Source organism: Puma concolor, chromosome A1, assembly GCF_028749965.1.
Source record: "Puma concolor isolate L17-30 chromosome A1, mPumCon1.1.hap2, whole genome shotgun sequence".
Taxonomy (NCBI): domain Eukaryota; kingdom Metazoa; phylum Chordata; class Mammalia; order Carnivora; family Felidae; genus Puma; species Puma concolor.
The window spans coordinates 557,742-583,337 of NC_141667.1; the positions used below are offsets into that span (position 1 = coordinate 557,742).

General features: G+C 55.9%; 1 protein-coding gene across 2 annotated transcripts; it reads left to right on the top strand.

Annotated features, from left to right (window-relative positions):
* The first annotated feature begins 68 nt into the window (after positions 1 to 68).
* Positions 69 to 24,659, top strand: TRIP13 (thyroid hormone receptor interactor 13). 2 transcript variants are annotated; one of them, XM_086675172.1, is made up of 13 exons: positions 70 to 283; positions 971 to 1,136; positions 2,782 to 2,911; positions 3,650 to 3,705; positions 4,414 to 4,504; positions 6,035 to 6,107; positions 8,652 to 8,715; positions 9,517 to 9,603; positions 9,846 to 9,952; positions 12,327 to 12,480; positions 14,855 to 14,967; positions 16,081 to 16,150; positions 16,569 to 17,470. In XM_086675172.1, exons 1-13 carry the CDS (start codon positions 192 to 194, stop codon positions 16,662 to 16,664), a joined length of 1,299 nt encoding a protein of 432 aa, XP_086531298.1. In that variant the 5' UTR covers positions 70 to 191; the 3' UTR covers positions 16,665 to 17,470. The 2 variants fall into 2 exon arrangements, with proteins under 2 accessions (XP_086531306.1, XP_086531298.1); XM_086675180.1 differs by lacking the exons at positions 14,855 to 14,967; positions 16,081 to 16,150; positions 16,569 to 17,470 and adding an exon at positions 24,294 to 24,659 and having other exon boundaries at positions 69 to 283.
* Positions 24,660 to 25,596: the final 937 nt, after the last annotated feature.

Consider the following 25,596-nt stretch of genomic DNA (forward strand, 5'->3'; position numbering starts at 1 on the left):
TCTCGCCCCGCCGGCGCCCAGCGCTTCCGGGTCAGAGGGCGGTGCGCCGCGCGCGGCACTTTCAAGCGCGGGCGGGAGGGCGGGCGGCTGGAGCGGCCCGGGCGGTGGCGGCCCGGGTGGTGGCTGCGGCTCGGGGCGCGAGGCGGCGGCGGCCACGCTCCGGCCGGGTCCCCGCTGCTCCAGGCGGCGCCATGGACGAGGCCGTGGGCGACCTGAAGCAGGCGCTGCCCTGCGTGGCCGAGGCGCCGACCGTCCACGTGGAGGTGCACCAGCGGAGCGGCAGGTGAGCTCGGGCGCCGCACCCAAGCGGAGCCGGACGGGCCCGGGGAGGAAGGGGCGCGTGTGCACGTTCTCCTCGGACCTGGCGTTTGTCGGGCCGTTCGGTCACCCCAGCCGCCCACCACCTGATCTCTCAGGACCCCGGGCGAACCCCCGTGGTCCGCAGCTTTCAGAGGGGTCTGGGTGTGGCTTGCGTGGGGCAGGCGCCCGGGAGGGTGGACCCTCCCGGGGGCCTGCCTGCCGCCGAGGGGGAGCCCGAGGGGGAGGCCGGCTGGGGCAGTGTGGGAGGTGGGGCGGAGGCAGGTATGGTCCAGAACCGGTCGGCCTCCTGGAAGCCTTGAATGCCAGTCGGAAAGTGTCAGAGTTTTCCCACGTGAATCACAGGCCTCGGGCTTTTGTTAAAATGCGGACTCGGGCTGCAACCCCACGGCTGTGGGAGCTTTGCGCCTTCGTTCCTAACAGTAGCAGCACTAGCGAGAGCTCGTGGCGCACTCCAGGCCTGTGTGTCCGGGCTGATCTTCCGTTGGGGCAGCCCCGGGTGGCAGGAGCTGTTGCTGTGGCCTCTTGGCGGATGGAGGGCAGGGCTTGGCTTGGGGCTGACCCCCAGGCGAGCCCACCGCTGTGCTCTGAAAGGCCTGATTTTGTAGAAGGCACTTGTTACCATCCTGACCTCTGTGTCTTGTGTTTCCAGCACTGCCAAAAAAGAAGATATAAAGCTGAGCGTTAGAAAGCTGCTCAACAGACATAACATTGTGTTTGGTGACTACACGTGGACCGAGTTTGATGATCCTTTTCTGAGCAGAAACGTGCAGTCTGTGTCTATTGTTGACACAGAGTTGAAGGTTAAAGACCCACAGGTGACTAATTCATATTGCCAAGAAATCGCTAATCCATAGTTGAATACAAAGTCAGTGTCATGGGGGCACCAGGCTGGCTCATTTAGCAGATCATGCGATCTTGATTCTGGGTTCATAGGTTTAAGCCCCACATCGGGTGTTGAGTTTACCTTAAAAAAAAAAAAAAGCAACGTCAGTATCACGGATGTCTGCTCGCTGCTTTGGTGGTGTGTTGTCAGAAAGTGGTTCGTTTATCTGTTGCTTTGTCTGGGAAGAGCCAGGTGCTGGGAGTGGGCTGGCCCGGGGGTCAGGATGCTCACAGCACAGTAGGGGGACCATTGGGAAAGCAGAACGCAGCACCGTGGAATGGGCTGTGCTGATGAGGCCTCCGTCCCTGCTCTCTGTCCTTCCAGGCAGCAGATGTCCATGGACCGCTCCACCGGCATAGACTGTAGGAGGCATGGGGGCTGAGGGATGAGATGGGCCTTCCGTGGAGAAGGGCTTCGTCTAGTCTGGCGTGCGGATGGCCTCGCCCACCATCTTTGTGGGAGAGGGTGGGTGTGTTGGGACCTTTTTGTCACTATACAAACAGCCCAGTGTCTGATACATCCCCTCTATCCGCATGGTTCGTGTCTTACAAAGAATCACTTGGGAAGCATTGGTTCGGCCCCAAAATTTTGCTTAGAAGGTGGACCTCTCCTTTCTTATACTGGGACTAACGTTTGTGTCTTTGTCAGTTTTGGGGTTTTTTAAAAAAATTTTTTAATGTTTATTTTTGAGAGACAGAGCGTGAGCAGGGGAGGGGCCGAGAGAGGGGGAGACCCAGAATCCGAAGCAGGCTCTAGGCTCTGAGTAGTCAGCACACAGCCCGACGCGGGGCTCGAACCCCCGAATGGTGAGATCATGATCTGAGCTGAAGTCGGACGCTCAACCGACTGAGCCACCCAGGTGCCCCGTGGCTTTGTGACTTTTACCCATCATACTTGATTTTGGACAGCTTGGAGGACGCAGAGGCGCTCTCCACGCTACTGAGAGAGGACAGGTTAACGCAGCCTCAGTGGAGGGTGCTGGGGCCAGCGATTAGACGTTTTAACGTTCTCATCTTTGGCTCTGCCTGTTCACCTAGAGAAATTCATCTTCAGACATAATTATGTGATTTTGTAGAAGTGCAAGGGCGACTTTCTATATATGTTGTTAATAGTAGCTGACAACTCGAAATATCTTGGTTATCCGTCAGTTAGAGGTTGACTAAGCAGATGATACGATCACAGTAAATACGACATAGCTGTGAAAAAGAAGCGGGAAAGGCACAGTTAGAAAACTGTGTGGTCGAATCCGTTTTTGGTCAAGTACGTGTGGCTGTGAGGTTGGATGGGCAACTTTGACAAACTTCATTCTGTATCGTTTGTATGTTTTCACTAACCACGTAATTTTCATGATTACGAAGAACAATAAAGTAGTTTTTTAGTCAAAAGGGGAGAGAGAAACATCTTAAAGAGTTGATACCGAATCTGAATATGATAGGCTTTTTTCCTAATCTACGAACGAGTTTCTAACGTTCTGCATATTCAATTTTTATTTTTGGACGTTACCGGGTAATTGTCATGGCTAGAATTGGGAAGGGAGTTCAGTCTGTGTGGGTTGATTGCTCTCCCTCTCATCACAGCCCATCGACTTGGGTGCCTGCACGATTTCACTTCACGTCTTCCAGCTGAATGAGGGCGGCCCCAGCAGTGAGACTCTGGAGGAGGAGACCGAGAACATAACTGCGGCGAGTCACTGGGTCCTGCCCGCAGGTGCGTGAGCACTGGCGCCGGGCAGTACGCACCTGGGACACGAAGTCAGGGGTCGGCATGTAGCCTGCTCTCTCCAAGGCAGTTAGCTGAGGAGGTTGTATTCATCCATCTGTTTTGTAGGCTTTCGGGGTGTTTTTTTTCTTGTGGAACAGAGAGCGCATCACAGAAGATAAAAGCAGGGGTCTCCATTGTGAGGCTGTGTTCCTGCAGGCGGGTCCCTCAGAGGTGGTGCTGAGAATCCGGAGGTGCTCTTTCCTTCCCGGTTGGTCACCTGCCGGCCCCTTCCTTCCTCCTGCCTTCTCCGTGCTTCCCTGTGGACTTTGCCTTGGTTCTAGCCGGTGGAGTCCTCAGCGTTTACGTGTGGTGTCGTGACAGCCGGCCCAGACCTGCCTCTGCCCCACCCAAGTGCTGGCTGCTGGGGAGGACGGTGGGGCAGTCTATGTGCTTGTGGGAGAGCTCAGGTCCACAAGAGATAATTGCGCGTGGTCACGTGATGAAAAAGTAACTCCGTACTCCATTCGGTTGTCTGTTGAAAGCTGAGTGACTGGCAGTGATTTTGCATCTGTAAAGAAAAATTAAACTTTTAAGAACCAATTCAAAAATTTAACTTCCCGGTAATGAGACTCTCAGCCTGTGGTGTGTGGCGCGATGGAGAGCGTCAGTGACTCGGGGCAGACCTCACTGGTCATTGTGGTGCTTGTTTTCCTAAAATTAGGTTTTTGTTTTCCTCTCTCCCAGCTGAATTCCATGGGCTTTGGGACAGCCTGGTATATGATGTGGAAGTCAAATCTCATGTAAGTTGCTGTGCTAATTTTGCAGGAAGTCCCGGCTGTTTGAGTTGGGATCAATATTGTGTTGCCCTCCAGCATCTTGGAGCCCCATGACTCAATTAGGCTTTTGGGAATTTATGGCTCCTGGCAGCCCGTGTCCCGGGTGTCTGTCCCATGGGGGAGGAAGAGGAGGGTGCAGAATGTAAAGACAGCTTTCACCGGATTGCGCTCTTAACGCACTGGGACTGAGGAGGCAGGGCCAAGGGGCAGACAGAGCAGGTCGGCAGGTCTGAGCAAGCGCCAGCTCGTCTGAGCCCCCTTCAAGGGGAAGGGTCCTGCATGCCATGGGGGACACTAGAAGTCCATCCCCCACATCACCCGGGCTGCGCGACCAGAGTCCTGGCTGTTGTCCTAAGTGAATGTGCTGTGGCTTGCCCGCTGCTGTGTTGTCCCAGAGGTAGGAACCCACTCATCACTTGCTAAGTCTTGTCCTTTGGCGGGACCCCTGTGTTTGTCTGCATACTTAGAGTAGCAGCAGCCAACCTGGTCTTGTACGTTTGGAGTTTCTTCCAAAACGAAAGCCTGTGAAGCATCCGGCACTCGGCGCCAGCAGTCGCCAAGGGGTGGTCTGGCGCCCGGCCCCTCTCCTCGGGCACGAGCTCTGGCAGCACATCTGGTGGGAACCTTTGCCTTGTCCACACCTCCATGTGCATTTTACCTTTCTTCGCTCAGCTCCTCGATTACGTGATGACAACCTTGCTGTTTTCAGACAAGAACGTCGACAGCAATCTCATCGCCTGGAACCGGGTGGTGCTGCTTCACGGTAAGAGCGTGTGGGGTTTTCTTTATTTAACCAGGTAAACCGTGTGAAGTCAGGCTTTTTTACTTGTCCTGCTGACCTTCAAGGGGTTACAGTTCTGTTTTCTGATGCAGCCAGAGCTGTCCTCGAATGTCCCCTCCCTGAGAAGCCACTCTAGCTCACATTACCCTGGGCATGTGTCACCTGACCCTTCACTCGGCAGCTGCCTGGTCTCTGCCTTGTGACTCTTCCATGTTATTATTAAACTTTTCATATAACTGCCTAATTCCCCCAAGTGATCGTACAGTCCTTAGGGCAGGAACTGCCTCACGTTTTTGTAGTATTCCCAGGGCTTCGCTTTGTGACCATAAACCGCAACAGCCCTGCTTCACTGAAATTCTGTCTGAATCTTCTCAGAGGAGAACGTTGGATTTTTTCTTGATGTTCCTGGTTAGAAAGAAATCGAGAGAATGCCCAAATAATAGTGAGGTGGGGGTGATTAGCTTCTGAGACCAGTTAAGCCCATATGCTTCTGTGGAGTCTTAAAAATCTTTTATTTTCTTCTAAGATTGTATTTATTTGTTTTGAGACAGAGCGCACGAGTGGGGGAAGGGCAGAGAGAGAGAGAGGGAGAGAGAATCCCGAAAAGGCTCCACGCTGTCAGCACAGAGCCCAACTCGGGGTTCAGTCTCACAAACTGTGAGATCTTGGCCTGAGCCGAAATCAAGGTTCAGAACCACCCAGGCACCCCCAACACGGGGCCTTTTAAACCGCAGTTAATCTCAGCATATTGTCCTGATACTGGGTTCTGAGCAGACCATCCATGGGTATTTTGGTTAGTGAAATCAAGTATTTCCCATTTAGAATCGGCTCTATGTTTCTTCTTTAATTATCAAGAATGCACTCAGATCAGATTTGAAAGTGTCTGCATCTTCTGGTAGATGCATTTGTCCCTCTGTGTTGGCGTCGCAGCTGCTGCCAGGCCTCCTGCTCAGTGGCACACGGGGCAAGAAGCTGTACGAGCAGGGCTTCGCCTGCCGCTCTTCTGGTTTAGTGTGGGCTGCCGTGGAAGACGGGGATGCTGTGGGCTGCAGGAATGACAAACGTCAGTGCCTTAAGGATCCAGATGCTTGTCATGAAAGGCGTTTGACCTTTCACGAGGTGACTTAGCGGGTGGGTTTTCTAGAGGACGTGTGGGGACAAGGAGGGTGTCAGCGAAGTTGGAGACCAGGAGATGTGCTCGCTCTGGATGCTGAGGGGACGCACGGGCCGGGAAGGCGATGCTGTGTTGGGGACACGGAGGCCAAGAGTAGAAACACAGGCCGAGGTCAGACAAGGAGAAAAAGGGAAAGCCTTGGGAAGCGTGTTAATATTTTGCAGCACGCACGCTGCTAGCCGACTTCTTTGTGGGCTGCCCGGCAGTACTTGGGGTAACAGCATTCGGAGCTCTGAGCCCCACTCCTTGCTGTGTGTGCCGGGGATAATGCGGGTCCCATTGTTTTAAGGGATTTGTTACCACGCTGACTTAACACATCTGCTTGGGTTTTGTTACAGGTCCTCCGGGAACTGGAAAAACATCCCTGTGTAAGGCACTAGCCCAGAAATTGACCATCAGACTTTCGAGCAGGTAACTTCTGGTAATTCGAGAAAGGGGAGCAGCAGGACTGGGTCGCTTGCTTTTCATGTGTGACACGGAAGCTGTTTATTTCTTCCTAATTTTCCTTTACTAGTAGATCCCTCTCTCTCGGAGCAAATTCACTCCCGTACTGAGCACTGTCCTAAGAGTTTCAGTCTTCTACGTTTACGGGGCTTCCTTTAACGATCAGCACGTGCTCTTTGGGTGACTGTCCCACGTGTGTGTCAGAATGCAGTCCGCTCTCAGGGCCGGATGCTTGCTGCTCTCGCTGACGGTCTCCCATCCTGTTGCCTGAGAGAGGCATGGCCAAGTTAGGGGTGGATTTGTGTGTTTCTCCTTGAGTTCTGTCTCTCTCGGGGCTCATGATGTCCTTGCGTCTAGACTCCATTCGGCCGTTATTTTCTCAACAGATTCCCCCTACACACACTCACTTTCTAGGAACAGACCCATTTATTTGCGTGTTCAACTGTTTGATGTTCTCCCCTGGGCCACCAGTGTGGCTTTTTTTCTTTGAGGATTTTAGAATTTTCTGTGTTCCATTTTGGGCAGTTTTCTAAGATGTCAGATTTGCTTTTAATTCAGTGACGTTTTCATTTCTGTTTGCATAGTTTTCTTTTCTGGCTGTTCCACTTGGTTCCTTTTATACTTTTCAATTCTCTCCACGTCGTCCTCTTGTTAAAATGTTTGAGCTGGTGTGTGGTCACCATTTCACAGCTTTCCCTGCTAAGTCCATCCTTGTTGTCAGTTCCGGGTCTTTCTGTTGACCGGTGTTTCTCCTGGTTTGGGGTCCGTTTCTGCTTGTGCTGTCAGGTAAGTTTTGGTTGAACGCAGACATCGTTTTTGTCGGGTTTTGTTCCCCTAGGCATTGCATTTGTGATTTAGGGCAACCCTTTTGAGGTTTGTTTTTAAGCTTTACTGGAAAGGAGTCCAGACTTAATAGTGAAGTGAGGCCCTTCTGGGATCTCACTTGGGCACCCTGAGTGGTAGCGGGTACTGTGCACGTTGGCCATTGGGAACTCGAGCTTCCCAGCCCGTGAGCACCAGGAGCCGCGCCCCTCACGGCTCTCCAGCCGATTGGGATTTCCGTATTCACACACGCCCGAGTGTCAGCAAAGACCCAGAGGGACCCCGTGATGATTCCCGGAGCTTTACTCCTGCGTGTATACCTCCCCTCTGGAACTCTGCTCTGCAGCCTACAGCTGCCTCAGGCTCCTCGAACTCTGACCTCTGTGTCCAAGTCAGCGCGGTGGCTGTGCACGTCTTGGGTCCCCTCCAGGGTCGCGGTCGGAAGGCGCTGTAGGCAGAGAGCCAGAGCGCTTGCGAGCTCCCTCGTTCCTGTCTGGGTGACAGTCCCGACGCCTGCTGTCTGGCGCCATTCACAGATGCTGTTGCGATGATTTCGTCTCCTTTTCCGGTTAATTCAGGGGATTGATCTGAGACTTGTTACTCCAGCGTGTATCCTAGGACGAATACTTTATTTTCTTTCCTTTCAAAAATGTCCCGTGAGTATTTTTGTGTAGGGAAGTTGCTCTTTTTCTACCTTTTATTCTGTGTGAGCAACTTGGTTTTGTCTTGACCTGCCGAGGTGCATCTGTGCCTTGCAGATCTCTTGGAGCCGTTACCTGAAACACTGGACACTGAAGATGTTACCGCAAGAAAGAAAACTTCCTGCAGTACAACCGTCTGGAAATACGCATTTATTTTGTGGCTTAGAAATGCCAGAGAGAAACTTTAGCAAGCCTTTGTTGCTCACCTGATTGAAATGCCTTAGGGTTCATTTTGTTCAGTATTCAACCCAGTCTTTATTCCATTAGGTTGTCTGTCTCTCCCCTCTTTGGTAAACAGAATTAGCGGATAGCCAGTTGCAATTTTTTGAAAGGGGTTGTTTTTCTCACGTAGACTTTCGAGGCATCGGGGACGGGGCTCGGCTTCCCTTTTGCCCCCGTCTCGCTCCCTGTTTGATTTTAGTTAGAACTAAGTGCATCCAGGTGTCCCGTGTGCACAGAGGACCAGTGCTAGATTGCAGTCTGTCAGTATATACTGAGGTGGACCTCGGGGCCTCCGGGTGCCCCGTGGCCCTGGGGTCCACAGGAAGTGAGTTTTTGCTGGGAAACAGATTGTCCACTCGTCGGGTTTATGGAGGGAGGAAAACACGTTCAGCTCTGGCCAGAAAACGTCTGACGGTTACGTTTTGTTTTGCTACCACGTTACTGCTGGTGATGCTTCTTAGAGCACCTGAGACGTCAGTTACAAGCAGATGAAAAGCGAGAGAGATGTTACTGTTGTTTTGATGCAGAGATGTTTTCCGGTTCAAAACCCTTAGTTTGCTTCAGCTAGGACCGCTGATTGCATGTCGTTAGATGGTCGTAAGTACTTGCGCAGCTGCTGCACCAGCCCTCGTTGGTAGCTGTGGTGACTTAACCAGTTAGTGGGCAGCGGAGGGATGCTGGGTTAAAGCAGAAGCGTTGCCGCCCCTGTGGGTGCCGTAGGAGCGATTTGGAAGCCACTCGTCGTAACTCTGTTTTATCATCTCAGGTACCGGTACGGCCAACTAATTGAAATAAACAGCCACAGCCTCTTCTCTAAGTGGTTTTCGGAAGTAAGTATCAGCATCGCTTCTGCTTGTCGGCATTGTCAACCATGTAGTTGGACGGCTGTCTCGTAGAGTAGGCAGACTCTCCTCCGAGAGCTTCAGACAGAAGTAGGTAACGTGACAGTAGGGTGGACTCGCGGTCGGAGGCAAGTTCCAGAACTGAGCGGTAACTTGGAAATAGGCCCGAGAGTACCCTCTGCTGGTGGCATCCAGACCTTTGGGCGGGACAGACACTCAGCTTTCTCTGAGGACGGGACCTGCGTTCAGCAGAGGGCTGCATCCTCAGAGAGCACGCCCTCAGGGCTCTGAGCCTCGTTCCTCTGTGTTCCTCTGTCCGAACCGTGGGGCTCGGTCAAGGTGATGTTGCAGGTGCCTCTCAGCACAGGAGAGCTCTGCCCGGGCACCGGTGCAAACAGATCCCTCCAGAGGGTGGCGAGCCAGGACGCGGAGCACCCATAAGGAGTGCACTTAGCTTGCATCCGTGACCCATCTTGTTCCTGGTGGTGCGGATGGCAGGCAAAAGGAAGGAGGGAGGGCGCTGAGGCACCTGTGTGTGCCAGGCGGCTCAGGGCTGAGCCGGCATGGGCTCGGGCACGTGGAGCGGGGCAAGGGGATCGTGTGGGTCGGCCTCTCCCGTGTGGCCCTGGCTCCTGGGATTTAGGGATTTCTCCAGGGGGCCGTCAGGAGGCCATGGGTTTGTGGGGCCCCCTGGGGTCATAACGAGGCTGGGCAGGGACGGCAGATAAGGGTGTGCAGCAGGCGGCGTGAAGCGTACAAGTCAACGTTAAAGGAGTGTTTTGGTTCCAGAGTGGCAAGCTGGTGACGAAGATGTTCCAGAAGATTCAGGACTTGATTGATGACAGAGATGCGCTGGTGTTCGTGCTGATTGATGAGGTAGGCGCAGCTGGACATCACACCCGTGACTGAAGGAAATTGGACCCCTGGCTGAGTCCGTCCTCCATCCGGCACTCCTGTCACGCAGCCCTCTCCTCCCCGACGTCCCGCACGTCGAGCTTCTGGCATAGCGGGCTCACGCGTACCCGTTCACTTGTCCCTCGCTTGCTCGGTTGATGCAGCGCATGGCTGCCCCTGGGGTCGGGTGCTGTCCTTTCCGACCTGTCGCCCCATCCCCACAGGTGGAGAGCCTCACGGCCGCCCGCAACGCTTGCAGAGCAGGTACCGAGCCGTCAGATGCCATCCGTGTGGTCAACGCTGTCTTAACCCAGATCGATCAGATTAAGAGGTAATGCTGACACGGTGGTCTCACGTGAGAAGCCACAGGGAGGGTGTGAGGTGGACGCACGCCTCCACACGTTACTCAGCTCCTCTGAGTGGACACACGGCTGCTGAGTTTCGGCCCTTCTCCCACACCTGAGGCGGTGTATCTGCTAAATGCACCACTTCGTGGGCAGGTACTTTCACTAAGGTATCGGAAACATAAAGCGAAACTCAAGTGTGCGGAGAAGCGCGTGACCGTGAAACACGGCCGCCCTCCGGCCCAGTGTCGGTTGGCGTTGCAGGGCTGGCGATGGACAGGCGAGCGCCCCCCGCGTGCGCTTCATGGGGCCAGATTTCACGTCTCCACAGCCCAGCCTTGCGGGTCCGGGGCCTGTGGTCAGTGTGCCCTGAGCCCGTGCAGCTTTAGGGAGTGACTCCTCGTAACCTGACTCGGTCCGGGCCCCCACCCCCACCCCGGATCGCAGCCCTCGGTGGGTCCCGGGAGCGCTCTCCCACCGGGAGGCTGCCCGGCTGCAGAGCTAGCTTGTCCGCGTGGACTGGCGGGGAACCGAATCGTGCCGTGGGCTGTTTCCCGGGCCTCCCGCAGTACATTTACGGTTTACGACCTGCGACCTGCTGTGAGGGGCTGTAATTTCCTGAGCGGCAGCTGTTGCTGGCCTGCTTGCTTCCACCCTGCTCGGGGCCAGCCATGTGCCCCTGTAGCCGCTCCTCCTTCCTCCCTGGGCTCTGCTCCCAGCCCCGCCCCTGCTCCTCAGTCTGGTTTCTGCCCCTCCCTTACCTGAGAGCCATCTGCCCTCCCTGGAATTTTCCGCACCGTCAGACCTCCAGCCACCCTTCCCCTGCCTCCACTCTCCAGACCGCCTAGTTTCTGTTGTCAGCCTCCTTCCCTCTTCTGTTGGTCACCCCTCACGGGCCTGCAGGTCCACCTAGACTGGGCGTCGGACACTCCCTGGGCGCTCGCTCAGCCCTGCAGCTCCTGCCTCCAGGGTTCCCATTGACCCGATGTCCTCCCTGTGCAGCCCCTACTCGAGCCAGAAGGTGGGGTCCCAGTGCCCCTCCTGTCGCTGGCAGGTGTGGGGGCTCAGGAGGGAATGGAGACGCACGGGTTTCCGGTTGCCCTCACCCCTTCCTGTGCCCTTAACTTCACGCTTCCTGTTCAGGCCCCTCTAGACCACCCTTCCAGGCCTTCCTTTGTGTGGGTCTGACTCTTTGGGACAAAGCCCGTCCCCAGACAAGAATCCCAGCCGTGTCATCCCTCCGCCCGGACTCCTGTGACCCGCACACTCCCTGCCCCTAACCCTCAGTGGCTCACCCTTGCTCACCCTGCACTACACACCTGTTTCCAGACACCGGGTGAAGCTGGCCTTCCTGGGGGCTCCCCAGGCCACACGCTTCCTGCGGCCTGGCCTGTGTGTTGACTCGGGCCCCGGGGGAGCATCGCCACATCCCCCACACCAAGCCCAGTGGCCTGGGAAGCGTGCTCGTGGGATGCCTTGTGCCTGCCGTGTGCTGGCCACGCTGGCCGACAGACTGGACAGCGGGGCTCTCTTGTCCTTTGGAAGCTAAAGGGGAAGCAGCCCGTAAACAGGATAAATACCTCAGCTCCACGGCGTGTGGGAGTCCCGAGAGCTGCGCGTCGAGTGCTCAGCTGGCTGTGCCCTGGCAGGTCGATGGGGTGCTCAGGGCTCTGCACACAAAGTGAGAGCTCTGGGGGTGCTTGGGTGGCTCAGGCGGTTAAGTGTCTGACTTTTGATACTGGCTCAGGTCGTGGGATCAAGCCCTGCACTGGGCTCCAAGCTGAGCATGGAGCCTGCTTGGGATTCTCTCTCTCTCTCTCTCTCTCTCTCTCTCTCTCTCTCTCTCTCTCCCTCTCTCTCTCTCTCTCTCTCTCCCTCTCTCTCTCTCTCTCTCCCTCTCTCTCTCTCTCTCTCTCTCTCTCTCTTTCTCTCTCTCTCTCTATCTCTCTCTCCCTCCCTCCCTCCCCCCCCCCACCCTGCACATACACACTTTCCCTGTCTCTAGAGATAAAAATAAAATTGGGGGGGGGGGGGAGGAAGAAAAAAGAAAAAGTGAGAGTTTTGTCATGCCACAGTTGATGAAAGAGAGGGAACAGTCAAGTGGGGGTCTGGGACAACTTGCTGGAAGACAGGAGCAACACCTCCTTGGCACACTGTGTTGCAGCCAAGAGAGCCTGGTGGGAGTTGGGGGCCCGGCAGGCACTCGGGTGTGGGCCTCAGGAGGCCTCCTAGGCCGGGTTTGGGACGTGGGGTGCAGCCGGCTAAGACGCTGGCTGAATTCTGAACCTTCGAGCACGGGGGTGGGGGGTGTGATGGAATCACTAGGCACCGGCCGACTGGCGCTCACTCCTCTGCCTCCAGGCACTGCAACGTGGTGATTCTGACCACTTCCAACATCACGGAGAGGATCGATGTGGCCTTCGTGGACAGGGCTGACATCAGGCAGTACATCGGACCGCCCTCTGCAGCAGCCATCTTCAAAATCTACCTCTCCTGTCTGGAAGAACTGATGAAGGTACGGGCGTTTCTGTTTCCAACCGGGCTTCTCGTGTGTCCTTCGTTCCCTGACACAGGTTAAAGTCGCCGATTCCGAGATGGGATGAGTTACTTGAACGTGGTATTAACCATCTTAGGTCGAAAACTGCAGTGGGTGTGTTCCGTAGGTTGCGCTGATAGTTGAAATTATTGGGGTGCCTGGGTGGCTCAGTCAGTTGAGCGTCTGACTTGGGCTCAGGTCACGATCTCACAGTTCATGGGTTCGAGCCCCGCGTCAGGCTCTGTGCTGACTGCTTGCTCAGAGCAAGCAGAGCTCAGAGCCTGCTTCAGATTCTGTGTCTCCTTCTCTCTCTGCCCCTCCTCCTCTCACGCTTTGTCTCACTCTGTTTCTCAAAACTAAATAAACGTAAAAAAAAAATTAAAAAAAAAAGAAATTATGGCCACCGACTTTATATTTTTGCTCTTTTAGTGCAAAATGATGATTGTGATCATGCGATCTATTGATCTGCCGGGAGGGGCGTGGAAACCTGCCGGACACGTCCTAGTTCATAGGGAGACCTGACTGGAGGCCACAGTTCACAGGGATGTCATCTGACTGGAGGTCACAGTTCACAGGGACGTCCTCCTGACTGGAGGTCATAGTTCACAGAGGGGTCATCTGACTGGGTTGCCGTTCACAGTGTATCATTAGCTACGACATTAATGTCCCTTCAGTCCCGTGTTCTAGTGAGCAGTGAGCACAACAGCAGTGGGCAAGGTAGTGTGCTCCCAGTGGGCCTGGTGTAAACCACTCTAGGCAGAACCTGGGTGCTAGGAGTCCAGGGCACTGGGCACAGCAGGCCCGAGGCAGGCAGTCCCTTCCCCCAGGGGAGCGTTCCTGAACCCTGATTCTGGGAGATACGAAGTAACCAAGCCAACCGACGGACGGGGATTTACGTGGTGATCGTTGGCATGACGTTGTTGTAACAGGATGGCGGGGGTGGGATCGACCCCCAGCCCGGCGCCACAGAGCTTCAGTGGGGATCACACAGCCCCTGACAGGGATGGGAGGGCTGGTCTGGCGTGTGCACCCTGTCCCACTTTGCTGCGGCACGGAGAAAGTGGCGGCCCCGGGGAGCCTTGACCTGAGGTCCCAGGTGAGCTCTGGGAAGTGTTGGTGCCGAGAAGTCCGCGTGATGGGATCCCGACGGTGGTCACGCTCCTACTTGTGCTGCGCATCCGGGAGATGTTTCGCCAGTTAATGTACGAACTTTTTCTAGAAGCTGAGTGTGTGGGACAGGGGTTCTCAACCGGTTTGCAGGAAGTTAAGCCATTCCGATGACGGAGTGGAAATTTGGCCAGTCCTGAAGGCTGTCGGCATGTGCCTGGCCCACTCCGTCAGGAGCCCGTGGTTGTCACGTGCACCCAGAGGGCCAGCGGGGGGCAGTCCCAGGGAGGCTGCAGGGGCCCAGGGAGGCTCAGGAAGGTGAGAACACTCCTGGCATAAACCCTGTTGCTTAAATTTACTCACAGCCTTCACCAGAACTCCAAAACGTGCGGACAAAGCTGTTTGTTCTCCGTTCTCTCCTGGTCCCTAAGTCAGAGCAGTTCACGTTAGAAGTTGTTCAGTGCTGGTCCCTGGGCGCCCTGTTAGGTGCCGCTTCTTGGCAGAGTGCCTCCCGTGTACAGCCACGTGGCTCACAAGGGAATGAAGTCCAGATCCAGGGTCAGGCTGTGCCACCTGCCACACAACGGTCTTGTCTTAAAAACAACAAATGAAGGGGCACCTGCACGGCTCAGGTCATGATCTCATGGTTTGTGGGTTCGAGCCCCGTGTCGGTCTCTGTGCTGTCAGCTTGGAGCCCGGAGCCTCCTTCGGATTCTGTGTGTCTGTCTGTCTCTCTCTCTCTTTCCCTCTCCCTCTCCCTCTCCCTCTCCCTCTCCCTCTCCCTCTCCCTCTCCCTCTCCCTCTCCCTCTCCCTCAAATAAATACTTAAAAAAAAAAAAAAAAAAAATGGAGACCCTCCTTGAAAGGCAGGCCAAGTCCTGACTCCTGAGCTCGACTCTGCTTCCCTGGGTTGTGATATGCCTTTGAAACCCAATACCGGGCTGGCCTCAGCCCCTCTGAGTCCCTCTCTGCCCTGACACGTAGTGAAGACACGTCTTGATCAAAAGCACAGAAGAGGCTGGGTCCCCGCTAGTCTCCGAGACGTGTCCCGTCACCTGTATTCTCACCTGTGTTTGAAGGAGCGGGGGCGTGCGTGTGAGCGAGAGGGGAGCAGCCTGCGTCCTGGCGTGGCCGTGCTTGCCTTTCTGGGGGAGGCGATGTTTCTGAGAAACGGGCTGCTGTCCCGTGGCCGACAGTGTGCACTCTGCCCGTGAACCGCGCCGTGACGCCCTGTCTCTGTCTCCAGTGTCAGATCATATACCCTCGCCAGCAGCTGCTGACCCTCCGGGAGCTGGAGATGATTGGCTTCATTGAAAACAACGTGTCAAGGTTGAGTCTCCTTTTGAGTGAAATTTCAAGGTGTGCATTGCCTCCATCTTTATAACCTAGAAAAGTGCATTTGTTGTGGTCATGGGCGGTTGTAGCTGACTGTAGCAGCCTGGGGTCATGGTTTGGGGTCAGAGGACAGGGACTGGGACCCCGAGGCGTCTGTCACACAGGCGCTGGGAGAGCTTTGAGAGCACCCGACCGCCCTGGCCCCAGGCTCCTGGGCCAGAGCGTAGAGGTCCGCCACCCTCCCACAGGCACCGTTAGAAAGTAAACAGCAGTGCTGTGTTTGTCTCTGAAAAGATAGATATCCAGATGAAGCTCTCATGACGTAGTCCTGATTTCTTAAACGGCATTTGTTAAATTTTTACAAATCGATGAGAAGAAAAAAGTGGAAACTTCTGTCTGAGTAAGCAGAGGACACAGCGGCAGGGGTCTGTGCTTGGTGCTTCGGGAAGTCAGAGAAAGCACGCGGCCCGGCAGCCCTAGGCGTCAGGAGGGAGCGTTCGGCCCGAGTGCCAGTGGCTGCACACGTGCTGGGGGCCTGTGGCTGGCAGTGTGGTCGACCTCCCACATGGCTTTGGTGACCAGGGGTGGCAGGAAGGGAAGGTGGGGAGATGGAGTGGAGCACAGTTGCAGTGGAGTGAAGGACAGTTAGAATTTGGACAAACGAGAGAACTGGGGAAGGCCGTGGGGGACTTGCAGTGGGCTGTACAGCAGAGATCAGGTGGTGATGCTGGCGGCCCAGAGGCCACGTTGTGACCAGAGTTTGAACTTCATCCTGAAGCCGTGAGGCTTGTGGAAGCTTTTGAACAAAGGGATAGCCTGAAGAAACTATATTTCGGGTTATCTCTTGAAGAGATCGAAACTGGTCAAGATGAGGCAGAAGAGGGCAGTTCTGACACTTGGACAAAAATAGTTGATGGGGACCAGCCTGGTTTCCTCGGGATCCGTGCCACTGGCCGCGTGCCCACCATGTCGTGTGTGCCTCTCCTAGGCAGCTAGCAGCTCAGGGCAGCAAGCATCCTGTCCCGCCTGGGGCAGGAGCTGAGGACTGGGGGCCACCAGCCCACCTTGAGGCCAGCTATAGGGGAGGGGACTTTCAGAGATGAGGGAAACCGTCCCCAAGCGCAATTCTGTTCACAGGAAGAGCGAGGGTCTCAGCGGCCGCGTCCTGAGAAAGCTCCCTTTTCTGGCTCATGCGCTGTATGTCCAGGTGAGTCCGCCGTGGCCACCCCTGCCTCTGAGCGCTCTGTGCCCCCCACCGCTGCTCTGTGCCCCCCACCGCTGCCCTGTGTCCCCCACCGCTGCTCTGTGCCCCCCACTGCCACTGTGTGCCCCCCACCACCACTCTGTGTGGCGGGGCCTGGCCTCGCGGGGAGTTGCACATAACACCGTTACGGATCTGACTCACCTCCATGCCTAAGCGATGGGCTTCTGGGCGGGAGGGCCTCGGTGCCTCTGAAGCGAGGAGGTGGCCTGCGGGCGTCTCACACACCTCTGCTCACACTGGGCCCTCCATGGACTCGCGCGGAGCAGGGCCTCGGAGTCCCCCGCCCTGCCCCATACTGGGGGTGCCGGCCAGCAGCCCCACGGGGGGCACGACCGGCCCATGTACCCATGTCTGCTTCCAGGCCCCCACTGTCACCATCGAGGGCTTCCTTCGAGCCCTCTCTCTGGCAGTGGACAAGCAGTTCGAAGAGAAGAAGCAGCTCTCGTCTTGCATCTGATCCGGACCCCGCCGTGATCGTGGGCACAGTCGGCAGGTGACGCTGCTGCCCAGAAGTCTCCGAACACTCTGCCCGGGCCGGAAGCCCACGAGGCTGAGTGGTGTTCAAAGCAGTGTGTCCTATGTGACGTGTTTTTAAGACGGATCGGCCTGTCATTTTCACCGTTGTAAAAGATGATTCAAGTTCTGCCGTCTAGGTGTGCTCACTCCATCCTGCCTCTGGACAGTCAGATGCAAAATGCTGACAAAGTTGGTTTAAAATAGGCCATGAACACAGGCTTTAAGAAGCAAAAGAAAAAACTACATTGTCTCAAATAAGAATGTAATCCCAGCGTTAAAAACATCTGGGTCACTGAAATATGAGGTGGCCTTTGCTCTCTGACCTGAGCCTCATTTATTTGGTGCAAACGGTTTAGAGACTAATGAGTAAAAAAAAAAAAAAAAACCTATTCCTATGTTCTAGAAATGGAGAAAACAATTCTGGAAGAGTGGGCTTCGCACAAAGGTGCTATTTGTGAGAAAGGTGCAGTTTGGGGATCGGGTGAGTGTGTGCCACGCAGCTCGGCCCCAGGACAGGCGGCGTCGCACGGTCTCCTGCCCGTCGTTTTGCAGTAGCGTTGCGTCTGCGCGCGGTGGCACGTCACCCGCGTACGGCAAGCTGCCTGGAACTTGGCGCACCTCACAGGGTGTGCTTTGCGCTTACCCGACGCTCAGATCAATTTCACGCTCATGTTTTGTACACGTTTTGAAAACCACGTTGGCTTTTGTTACAGAGCTTTTTAAGTATTAAAGCGTATTCCACCAGAACTTTTCATGTTGAGTCTCCACTCCGACGATGTGGATTCTTTTGAGACATTCCCGTGATCATGTAGCTTTTAGCCTGTTTCATGCCTTGAGGTGTCAAAAGGGACTGTGACCATTTATGGGAATGACACCAAGAGCCGCATCTGGAACCTGGAGCCTGGCTCTGGCCTCCTCAAGCCCTGAAGGGGGTAAAAGCAGTGTCTGTGGGCACCGGGGTCAGGAGAGGGGCGCACCGTGCTCCAGGAGTGGGGGACCCTGAGACGACTTCATCTCGACTTTGCTGAAATGCCTGGTGTCCAGGTGCCTGGATGGAAGGAAGGAGACAGGGGCTGGGCTGGGGCAGATGGGGGGAAAGACAGGGTAAGGGAGACAGGCAGCGGGAAGGGAAGCCCGAGGGACTGGGGACGGCGGGGGCGGGGGCTCCAGAGCCAGACCCTGCGGGCAGAAAACGAGATCTAAGCGCGGGAGGCCACCAGACCGAGACCCGTTTCCCAGAAGGTGGGTTCCAGAGGTTCTGTGGGTGCATCTGATGCATCCGCCCAAGGGCCCCTAGAGGGTGGCGCTGCCCCGGGTGGTGGCACAGGAGGGGGTGCCGGGGCTCAGCCGGTGCCCCGGGGTGGACAGCGTGGTCAGCGAAGGCCACCAACCCTGCCACGTGTCCCTCTTAGGCTCTGCGGTCCCTTCTGTCTTCCCCACGTGCCGCGTGTGTCCATGTGCATGTCTGAGCCTGGGGCTGTGCATGAGTATGAACTTCCATGCAGGGGAGGGGGCGGTGGGGCATGAGTGTTCCCAGCTTGTCGTTCCTCCTCGGAACCTAGTTCGCTAGGCGTGTGTAGGAGAAAGGCCGTGGGCCGTCGCACCCACTTGGCCATCCGGAGGGGCCTGCTGGAGATGGGTGGGCCAAAGTGTGAGGAGGGGGTCATACACGGGCCCCGAGACTGAGGACACGGGTCCTGGGCTCGTCCCCCGGTACGGGCTGTGTCAGGGGCACTGTGTGGGTAGCAGCCAAAACCTCCCAGGTGCACGTCGCCGGGCATCGCTAGACACCCCGCTGGCTCAGGGCCGTCCTGCCCGCAAGGGGCGGGTCCGAGGGGCAAGCAGAGCTGCGTTCCTGGGGTGGGCAGCCCACTCCTCACGGGCGAAACGCCGAGCGCTGTCCCCGGAAGCCCGGAGGGGCCGTGAGATTAAACTGAGAGAGAGGTCACCTGTAGGCAGGACAGTGTGTGTGTGTGAACGCCTCCTGGGCCCCTTTTCTGAGTCCTCCAAATAGCGGGCATGAGCCACGGACCGCTGTAGCCACGAGACCGTGCCTCAGCAGCAGAGGTGTGGGGACCGGGGCCAGGAGGGCCACCTCTGAGCCATGTCTGAGGGAGCCCACGGTCATCACTGCGTCCCGGTTTCCACGGGACCAGGCGGAGAGTGAGCAGAGGTGGGAAGGGCACACCCCTGAACCCTTTCCCACCTGGTGTTGGTTTTGGGAAACCGTCGTGGGGGGTCAGTTCCAAGATTGCCCCCTGCTCTCCCCACTGGCATGGCTCTCACCACTGGGCAGGGACCCGATGTCAAGCGTGTTGCTTCATTCCCAACGCACACAGCAGGGAAAAGCAGGTGGCTCTGGTGAGCTCTCCCCCACGGCTGCCTGGCCCCTGCCGTCACAGGCCTGCCGACCCAGCCACCCCTTCCTTGGCTGCCATGGCCCCACGTGGCCACATCTGTCTTTAAGCCTCCAAGGGCCCCTGAGTGGCCGGTTTACTCATCCCTTGGGTCTTGGCCAGGAAATCTGACCCCGTGTCCCAAGAAAGCGCCTGAAGTCCTGAACGCTCACAGATCTTCCCCTCAAGCTCCCTCGGTGACACCCTGGGGTGTGGCCCTGGTGCTCCCTCTACAGCTCAGTCCTGGGGACCCGGCAGGTCCCCAGGTAGGTTGTGCTATTTAGCCCTAGTTCGGGGGCCACTTCTGCGGGCTCAGAAGGTCCAGCGGGTCTGGGGAGTTAGATTCGGGACCCATTCACACAGGTGTCCTATGCCTGGGTTGTGGTCTGGGATCCCCTGGGGGCACTCGACCACCTTGTGTCCGGGTGCTGGACCACCGAACTCTCCGCTTTTCTGCTGCATGAGCTGTGTTTCTCTGAGTGTCTGGAGCCTCTCTGGCCCTCACACTCCTCTCCACGCATCGTCCGCTGGCCTCGGCTTTTCCTTTTCTGCAGGACGTCCTCACATCATAGTAACAACCACCCAGTGCCACCGTCCTTGCATTTGTCATTCCCCCGAGCACTTCACGTACCTCTCTGGCCGGCACACCCCCACAGCTCGGGTGCAGTGACGGTCAGCCTCCTCGGTCCCTGCCACCTGAGCACCTTCCCCGCCAGGCGGGAGGGGCCCCAACCAGAGAGGAAGCAGGATTGGGCCTGGGAGCCTTCAGATGGCCAAGCAGACCCAACAGTTTGGACTCTATCAGCCAACCAGGCCACTGGAGCAAAGACGGCCTATTGGTGGAGCCCCCTGTCAGGAGAAAGGACTGGTCCCTTGAAGCATTCCAGGGGTCAGTTAAGAGCAGACACGTTTCGTGGATGCTGGCGGGAAACTCAAGCAGAGGCAGAGGTCATCTCTGCACAGTGAGCGGCGTGAGCGCCACGTTCCCTCGTGCTTCATGTCCCTGCACCCCACAGACACCCAGACCCAACTTACCACAAATGTAATCTCTATCATGTGAGTTCTCACTTAGGACTGGAAACCTTTCTCTATTAGATGAGTTACCATTCACAGAAACCTGTTTCCTCTGTCACATGAGTTATTTTTTGACTGGGATTCTTCCTCTTCTACCACACGAGTTGTCAGTAATGGATCGCATTGTGTCTGTATGTCGTCATTTGTGACAGCGGACCTCCCGCCCTGTCTCCTAAACATCTCGGCACCCGGACTGACCACCTGCGGCGGGAAACGTTCGTGGCTGATCGCGTGAGCTGTCAGTTACCATCGCAAACCCTTCCCTTCTTCACTGCCCTCTGAACTACCATTTAAGACTGGAGGACTTTCCATGACCCTGGTTGTCATTTTTGAGTGGAATTCTTCCTTCTGTGTCTCCTAATTATCCTTTACGGCGAAACTCCGTTGCTCTTGGATTGGATTTAAGTTTGGATTCTTTCTGTATCCCCTAAGTTATAGTTTATGACTGAAACCCACCCTAGTCTACCATTTTGAGTCACCATTTACAATGGAACATGTCCTTCCCTGTCAACTTATTGAACATTTCTTTCTGGAAACTTTTTTCTCTTTTCCTGAGGCGTTTTTGGCTGAATGTCCTCTCTCAGTATTACGTGAGTTATGATCCATGACTGGCTGCTATCTGTCTTTACCGCCTGGCTTATCCTTTACGATCAGACACCTTTTTTTCCTCCGTGATTTATCAGTTATGCCTGGAAATCCTCATTCTCTGTCACCTGAATACTGTTGTGTATCTGCTGAATTTACAGTTCAGGCTGACAATGCACTTCTCCCCTACGTGAGTTATCACTTACGATGAAGTCAGTGTTTCTCCGCCACCTGAGCCATGACTAGCGCCTGGGCTCCTTCCCGTACCCCTCGCGCATCATTTACAACTGGAAGCCTTTCCTTCCCTGTCATGCGAGTTATCGCTTGTGACTGGCGGTCTTTCTTGTCACCACCTTGAGCCATACTTGATGACTGGAAGCCGGATTTGCCTCTGCTGAGTTATTACTTTGCACTAGAAGCCTTCCTCTGTCATCTGAATGATCGGTTGTGACCAGAAACTTTCTCCATCACGGGACTTACCACTTGAAACCTTTTGCTGTTGTGTGAATCACGGCTTATGACAGGAAAATTTCAATACCTGTCGCCTGTGCTCTCATGTTTGACAGGAAGTCTTTCTGACTCCATCACCTCTGATCACTTACCTGCCCCTTACCAGTGGTTTGTCCCTGGAAACACTCACCGTCCGTTATCTGACTTCTAATCTGGGGCTGAAAGCCTTGAAGCTTTATCCCTGGGAACGTCTGTCTGTGTCACCTGAGTTATTTATGACTGAAATCATTCTTTCTCTATCAAAACTGAATGATCATTTTTGACCAGAACCTTCTCTCCCTGCTGGCTGAGCTACCATTTATCGCTGGAACAGTATTATTCTATCACGTGTGTTGTTACTTATGAATGGAAACCATCTTTTTCTAACCCCCAAGCTGTCATTAATGACTAGGAATCTCTCTGTCCACCGATTTACCACTTACCACTGGAGCCTTTCCTGTCACCTGGGTCACAATTTATGACCAGAAAGTCCTTCTCTGTTACTTTCATTACCATTTGTAACCATGAACTATCCTTCTCGACCATCTGAGGCATTTCTGACTGGAAGTGTCCCTTCCTTACCTACCGAGTCACCACGTGCAACCAGCGATCTCTTTCGTCACCTGTGTTTTCACACACATCAGGAATGGTCCTTCCCTGTCACCTGACATGGCGTACGTGGAAGAAAGCACTCCTTCTGTGCCCCCTGACTTGCCACTGATGGTTGGAACCTGTCTTCTACGTCCTGAGTTCTGCTTTGTGTACACCTGTGTCCCAGAGCCTCTGTCCTGCACACCTTGTTTTCTTCTTAGTGGTTTTCTTCACTCGGCGGTGGTTTCCTGGGAAAGAGAGCGTGTGGGATGGCATCTGTGAATCCGCGGGTCCTGACCTAGTCTCTGTTGCTGGTTTGAGGCACAGACTTGTCTTTCCCGCTTCACTTTTCTTTGCAGCCACCTGGGAAGATCACTGTGAGCGTTTCTTCCCGTGGCGTTTCCCCGCCGGACTGGCAGAGGGCTGTGCAAGATGTTGCTCAGTTGTGCCGCCGAGTCGGACTTGTTCCAGAGATTTCTTTAGTCTCCCCGAGACAGTACAGGAAAGGAGGCCTGCTTTCAACCGCTGGGGTTGGGATTAGCAATTGCTCTAAGGTAGTTTTGTTTTTTGTTCTTTTTGAGTTTTTCAGAAAATGAGGGCCATTTGCTGGCGCTTGCTGTCGGCTTGCCGAGGCGCCTACAGCTGGACGCCGCTGCTCCACTCGGCCCGGGTCCTGGGCACATGTGACCCCTCGCTCTCCCTGTGCCGGCGGAGGGGTGGCGGGGAGACGAGCCCGGCAGCACAAGGACCCTGCTGCGGCGTCGCCGGCTGGTCCCCGAGAGACTGCGTAGGCCAGCAGCTCCTCGTCCACACGTAGGCCTGTGATCCTGACTCACGGAGTCCTGGCGGCTGGGCTGACCCGTTCGCTCCCAGTTGCCCGGAGCCGCCAAGCAGCCCTGTGAAAGGCAAAACCAGGCTGCTGGCACCTGGAATGGAAATTAGGTGACACCTTTACTTGGAACCGCCTGCAGAAGGCATGCCGGATTCGGTTCCCTGAGACGGGTGTTGGCTTGGCCCTTCGCCTGGCTGGGGGGCCGCCGAGGCCCAGGGAGAGGACGCACCTGTGCTCGAAGAGGCAGCGTGTGCCGGCGCGCTGCCCCTGGTCTCTGGCCTTGGCCGCTGCACGCGACTCCATGACGAGGGCGAGGGACATCTGGACGGGATGCCAGCCGTCGACCCCGCGGCCACCCGCTCCCTCCCCCGCCCCCCTCTGGTGTGGCCACAGAGCCCGGGGAACTGGGGACAGCGTGGCCTCAGGCACAGAGCAGCCCTCACTGGCTCTCAGGTGGTGCTGCCGGTGTCCGCCTCTGCCCCACTTCTGTCCCTGCGGTGTCCCCTCCCCCATGATTCCTTTCCCGGAGCTGGAGCCTCACTTCTCCCGGAGCTGGCCTGGTTTAGCCACCACGGTGAGTCTTTCAAACCGGACGTTATTTTACATTGATTCGAATTTTAAAGACCTGTGCTTAAGCCAAGCACCTGCTTTGGGCTGTCTTAATTTCTCCTGCCATCCTGACCCGTGTAATTTATGCCCGTGTCAGCAGAACCAGCTGTGTTTGGGGCTAGAAAGAGACAAGTATCAGCGACGTCCTGAGTTAGCTCTGCGTGTGGGGTTGGAGCTTGCATTTGCTTCATCCGCGGGTGCTCACTCTCGTCAAGGCCACCCCAATTTCATGTCTGCACGTCACGCTTCCTCCCGGTGCCCAGGGAGCCGGACGCCACAGACCTTTCCCCTGTGAGCATGTTCACCTGCGATTGGGGAAGGAACGCGTTCTTTAAGTGGCTACAACAAAGTGAGCTAAAGCCAAGCGCCTGGCAGGGCCTAGTTTTTTGTTTATTTTCGAGAGAGCGAGCGAGTAGGGGAGGGGCAGAGAGAGGGGGACAGAAGATCTGAAGTGGGCCCCGCACTGACAGCAGCGGGCCCGACGTGGGGCTTAAACTCACAAACAGAGAGATCGTGACCTGAGCCGAAGTGGGATGCCGAACCCCTGAGCCACCCAGGGCCCCAGGGCCTAGTGTGTCTTACCCTGGGCTTTGGGCACCTGCTGCTAACACCTTGGGTGTGGGACACGATGTAGGGGTGGGATCCTGCCTCACCCACTGGCCTATAACAGTTATTGTATTTTATATATTATTTATTATATTTACATATTATATATTTATATATTTTATATATTATTTATTATATTTTCTGCTGACACATGACTTCTTTTATTTCCCTTTTGGAGAACAACTGGCAGTCTGGCTAGGTTTTATTTGGCCTAATTTTTGGAATGAAAGGGAGGGAGGACCTGTTGCTTAAGTGGGATGCACAGATGGGGAAACTATGCCCACATTCTGATCGAAGAGACGGACTTTTAGCAGGAACAGTGGAGCACGACACCGGGTCCGGCCCTCTTTTTGTTCCGAAATCAACCCAGAGTTGGTGTATTTTCCAGTTTCCTCTGCTGGGAAACCGGTGGCTGCACATTTATTTAGTGTGACAAGTAAGTATGGCACCCACCACTTCAACCTCAGCGGGTGACGAGCTGTCGGTTGTGTGTGGGTAACGACCCTGTCTCGTCATCGCGAGAAATTGGAGTTGACGCCTGGTTTGCTCGGCACAAGCCCGTTAGTCTCCTGCAACCTTAGGCAGTCAGTGCTCCCAGACCCTCAGGGACAGACCAGGGGTCCTGGGATCTGTGCACATCCCGACGGTCCGGCCTAGTCTGACCCCCGTCTCATCCCCACCAGCCCGTCTGGCCCCCATCTGGCCCCTGTCTGACCCCTGTCCCCATCTGACCCCCACCTGGCCCCCACTTGATCCCTCAGCCCCCGTCTCACCCCCACCAGCCTCTGTATGGCCCCTATCTGGCGCCTGCTTAACCCCTGTCTGACCCCCACCAGCCCCCGGATGGCCCCTATCTGACCCCTGTGTGGTGTCCCTCTGACCCATGTCTGACCCCTGTATGGCCCCATCTGGCCCCCCTCTGGCTGGTGCGGCGAGTCTCCATTCCTGTGGCTCAGCCCAAATGCATCATCCAAACGAGGGGACAGTGGCCTCGAGGATGGTCACGATGGGATATTTCAGAAAGAACACGCTAACATGCCTGGGCTCCTTGCCGACCATGTCCTCTCTTTGTGTCCTTTTATTCCTCACACAAACCCCACTCACATACCTCTGTGTCATCTCCTGCTAGTGAGTGACAGACACGGAGTGACCCAGCGAGGGTCTCTGGCCAGTGGGGGGCGCAGCCCACGGAGCGGGGCCTCTTTGCCCATGCCAGCCACCCTCTGGCCGCGACCCTCGAAACCTCCGGTTCCCAGCCAGCGTTTCCAGTGTCCCTTGTGCTGAGGAGTTTTGAGCGACAACGGAAGGAGCGGCACCCTTTCCCGTCCCCTCTCCTGGCAGACGTGTCTAAAACCGCCCCCGGAGGAGGTGTGCAGCCCTACTCCGTGTCCAAGTCCAGTGTCTGCTCCGCCTTCCACTTGCACGCGTGTCCCTGTGTCTTTCCTCCCTTCGTCTCTGTGCCATCCCCTGCCTCGAGTGCATTTCCGTGGGCTGGTCTGCGACTTCTTTGTCTGTCCTTCCTGTTGCCCTGACTCTTCCTGCCGACTCTGAACTTGTCACCGCCTGCGCCCCCTCCCACCACGCACTCTCAGGGGCTCTGTGACCCCGAACGTGGGGCTCAAGACATGGCCGCCTGAGCACCCCTCCTGGTCATCTGGACCTCCTCGCTGGTCTGTGCCCTCAGACTTTAG

Excerpts from the sequence above, each read along its gene's own strand:
- TRIP13 (XM_086675172.1), top strand. The coding sequence starts at position 192 with ATGGACGAGGCCGTGGGCGACCTGAAGCAGGCGCTGCCCTGCGTGGCC. Across the intron at positions 2,912-3,649 it reads TCACTGGGTCCTGCCCGCAG|CTGAATTCCATGGGCTTTGG; the intron begins GTGCGTGAGCAC and ends CCTCTCTCCCAG. Across the intron at positions 8,716-9,516 it reads TCTCTAAGTGGTTTTCGGAA|AGTGGCAAGCTGGTGACGAA; the intron begins GTAAGTATCAGC and ends TTTTGGTTCCAG.